General features: G+C 58.1%; 1 protein-coding gene across 1 annotated transcript in view; it reads left to right on the top strand.

Moving 5' to 3' along the window:
* Positions 1–3,870, top strand: part of FAAH2 (fatty acid amide hydrolase 2) — a 50,695-nt gene that overhangs the window by 44,451 nt on the left and 2,374 nt on the right. The window contains exons 2-7 of the mRNA XM_010003461.1: positions 100–233; positions 417–626; positions 990–1,109; positions 1,449–1,584; positions 2,313–2,430; positions 2,987–3,106. Of these exons, the coding sequence (XP_010001763.1) occupies positions 100–233; positions 417–626; positions 990–1,109; positions 1,449–1,584; positions 2,313–2,430; positions 2,987–3,106 (838 nt within the window). The remainder of the gene's footprint in view (positions 1–99; positions 234–416; positions 627–989; positions 1,110–1,448; positions 1,585–2,312; positions 2,431–2,986; positions 3,107–3,870) is intronic.

Below are 3,870 nucleotides of genomic sequence, written 5' to 3'. Positions count from 1 at the left end.
CTCTCGGAAGGAGCTGGGGGATCCCAGGCTCTGCAGGTCCCTGCCAGCCCCTCCCGCCTGGAGAGCAGCGCTGGAGCTTCCCCTGCTGCCCCTTCGCAGGTTCGAGGAGGCCCTGCAGGAAGCCCAGCAGGTCGACAAGCTGCTGGCAGAGAGCCCTGGGGATGAGTACCTGGAGGAGAAGTTCCCCTTGTTAGGGGTTCCCATCACCGTCAAAGAGGCCTTTTCGCTGCACGGTGGGTTGGTCCTTGCTTCTCCCCAGCTTCACAGCCTGTGACTTGCCACATGCTCCCTGGGGTGGTGGGCATCTGGGGGGAGGCAGCTCCTCTTTCACCGGTCAGCACCCGGTCTGCCTGGGCTCACCTGTGTTTGATTTTAGCCCTGACATGTCCCTCCATCTCTCCACCCTGGTGCCACAGGGATGCCCAACACCTCTGGCTTGGTCAATCGCTGCAACGTGGTTGCCACCTCGGACGCCACCGTGGTGTCCCGGCTGAAGCAGGCAGGTGCCATCCCGCTGGGGGTGACCAACTGCAGCGAGCTGTGCATGTGGTACGAGTCCAGCAACAGGGTCTACGGTCGGACCAACAACCCCTACGACCTGCAGAGGATTGCGGGCGGCAGCTCAGGTGAGCCCTGCATGAGCTGCGGGAGGAAAGTGTTCCCAGCTCCTGCAGTCCTGCCTCAGCACATTGCTGGGCTGCTGCAGAGCTCACAGCCCCCTCTCCTGGGAGTCCCATGGGCCGTTTGGAGGTCCAGCTGCTCTGCACCTCCTGGGTGTTAACCCAGCATCGCTCTGTGTGCAAACAGCAGTGCTGGTGTGGCCCTTGGGCAAGAAAACCCCTTGGCCAGCAGTTCCCAGGTGTCTCCCAGACCTCGCTAAAGCCAGGGCTGCTCCCTTGCCCCCTGCCTGCTGGGGGAAGTGGCCGCTATGGGATGCTCCTGCTTTGTTGGGTGGTGGGCACTGCAGTCCTGTGTTTTCTCCCTGGCAGGCGGGGAGGGCAGCGTCCTGGCAGCTGCCTGCTCCGTCATAGGCGTGGGCTCCGACATCGGCGGCAGCATCCGGATGCCGGCCTTCTTCAACGGGGTCTTTGGCCACAAACCCACCACAGGTAGAGTGGGTGTGGGGATTTCTCCTCCTCCACAGCAGAAAAGCCAGGAGGTAGAACACAGGGTGTGAGGGGAGCCTGTCTGGGGATGCTCCTGGGCATGTCTCCAGTGGGATGGCTGTGAGGGAACCCGCAACTTCTTGCACAGGACAAGCCTGTGGCTGAGCATGGGCTTGGTATTGCATCCTTGGCATGGGATGTTTTCCCAAGGTCTGGATCTGCTGCTGTGGTGCTTCCCTGGCAGCTGGTGTTCCTGCTCTGTGATTTTTCCTCCCTCTCCCGCGCTGTGCACCCTGTCACCCTCGTGCTGGAGGGTGGCAAACATGTCTCCCTTGCCTGCAGGGGTGGTGCCCAACGACGGCCAGTTCCCCAATGCCCACGGGGTGCGGACCAGCTTCCTGTGCACCGGGCCCATGTGCCGCTACGCTGAGGACCTGGAGCCTGTGCTGAGGGTCATGGCTGGCCCTGGGGTCAATAAGTAAGTTTCTCCTGCTGCTTAGAGCTGCTGAATTAGTCTTGGCTACTTCCTGGCCACAGTCCCGTTCACTGTGCCGGACAGGGCTGCTCCACCCAGACTGCTTGTTCCTGGCTTCCTTCCTGCTCCCTGGCTCCAGCAGGATGTGCGGCCAGGTCTGTTCTTCCCCCCGTGCTGTGCTGGGGACAGGCTGCCCTGGTCAGCCAGCTCCTCTCTGAGCTGCTGCAGCACAGCCTGTTCTGCTGTGACATGTGCTTTCCTGTTGCTGGTTGATGACATTTCCATCCCCCACCACAGCCCCGGTTGGTCTGTTTGCGGGTCCATGTCCCCAACCAGCCATTCGTGTACCCCCTCGCAGAGCAGGGGGGCTCTGGCTGCCACCCACACGTGGTCACTTTCCCCATTACTGCTTCTGTTTCTCCATGGCTCTGTGGTGCAATCCCAACCTCAGCCACAGGCAAGGTCTGTAATTATGAGGCACATCAAAAGATGAGGGTTTTCCCAACAGCAACTAACCCTCAGAAATAACTGGGAATGATGGGTCAGGCAAGCAGCTGGGTGGGTTGTGGGCCGCAGGTGTCTGTATATTGGCAGGGACTCTGTCCTTTCCTGGTGGGTAGAGCAGAGTGCTCTGAGGACATGCTGGATGTCCTGAGGGTGTGTGAGCATCTCTGACAGCCAAGGAGGAGCCAGGGACATAGTTCTGAGCAAAGTACCATTCCTTTCCTCAGGCTGAAGTTGAATGAAAAGGTGTCGCTGGACAAAATAAAATTTCTCTGCATGGATCATGATGGTGGGTCCATTTTTGTGTCACCTGTGGACAAGGAGATCTTGCAGGCCCAAAAGAAGGTAGGAACAGAGGTTGGCTCTCACTAGGGTGAGCTTGGAGATAGAACCTGTGGAGAGGTCCAAGGCAAGCTGCTTTGTGCTGGTGGGATGTAGGGCTGCAGAGCCACAGAGGTGGCCTGGAGTCCTGCCTCTGTGCTTCCAGCAGAAAAAAAGAGGAAGGATGTTTGTTATCTTCTGTGTTAAGAAATGGGGAGAATCTCATGAGTGTCTGCTGATGGCCTTGGCAGCAGCACCCATGTGTTGGAGTGCACTGGGGTGTCCAAAGCTTTTGCCCTAGGAAAGGAACTTTTTAGTTCTTCAATGAAAACTTCTGTGATGATTGTTCTGCTCTCGATGCTCCTCTGGAGTATCACGGGGTTGGCGTGGGGGGCTCCTTGCATGGCTCTGGGGTTGTCAGTGGATTGAAGAGGTCCTGCTGCTTAGGGCATCCTTATGGGATATCCTGCATGGCAGCAGAGAGAAGCTGCTCCTGGGCTCTTTTCTGTCCCCTTTCCATGGACCAACCTCAGCACATCGCATCCCTGCAGAAACAAACCGTTCCTACTCTTCCCCTTAGGTGGTGGAGCACCTCGAAGGTGAGCTGGGGGTCCAAGTTAAGCACGTGGCAATCCACAAGATGAAGTATTCTTTCCAGATCTGGTCAGCCATGATGTCGTCCAAGGACAGTGATGGGCAGGTGTGTCAGACTGTGCTGGCAAAGGCACAAATTTGGTGGCAGTGGGGAAGAACTGGCTGTTTAGGGCCAGCCATGGAGAGTTGCAGGGCTTCCTAGACCTGCCCAAGGGCTTTCTATGCTCTGTTTGTCTCCCCAGTCCTCCTTTCATCTCTTTCCAAAGCTGCATAGCCCCTTCTCCCTTGCTTTCCTATGAGGAGATGATGTGGCTCCCATCAGAGGAGCCATAAGGTTTAGGGAGGGGGAGGCTATTTCAGCACAGTGACCTTTCCTGTGCCAGTGGGGGAGGCAGCCGGGCCGGGATCTGTGCCCATGGGGATGCCAGGCCCCTGGCAGGGGATTAGCAGCTTTTTGGCAGCAGGCCCGAGTGTGTGACTTTGTCCTTGAAGGCGGCCCCTGCCCCAGGCACTGCACATGCAAGGAAGGATTTTGTAGCAAAAGTAATCTCTCAGGAGTGTTGTACCCCCTGCATTCTGCCACACAAGCAGTGGTGAGAAATGAACCAAACCCACCTAGGTAAGGAGGGCACACCTGGCCCCCTCTGCCTCCCTTTTCCTGATCCCACCCCTGTATAACAGCAGCAAATGCCTCCAGGAGATTAATCCAGAGTGTCACCCCTACCATGGTGTCTGAGGAGGGGCACTGGAAGGTGCTGCTTAAGGGGGCTGTCCCTGCATGGAGTGGGGTCCCCACTCGTGGTCCATGGCAGGGGGAGATGCTCTGGCTGCCACTCTGGATCTGTGCTGGCGCCACGGAACTGATCGAGG

This window comes from Chaetura pelagica, unplaced genomic scaffold, assembly GCF_000747805.2.
Source record: "Chaetura pelagica isolate M959 unplaced genomic scaffold, ChaPel_1.0 scaffold938, whole genome shotgun sequence".
Lineage (NCBI taxonomy): Eukaryota > Metazoa > Chordata > Aves > Apodiformes > Apodidae > Chaetura > Chaetura pelagica.
This window is presented reverse-complemented; position numbering and strand designations above follow the sequence as displayed.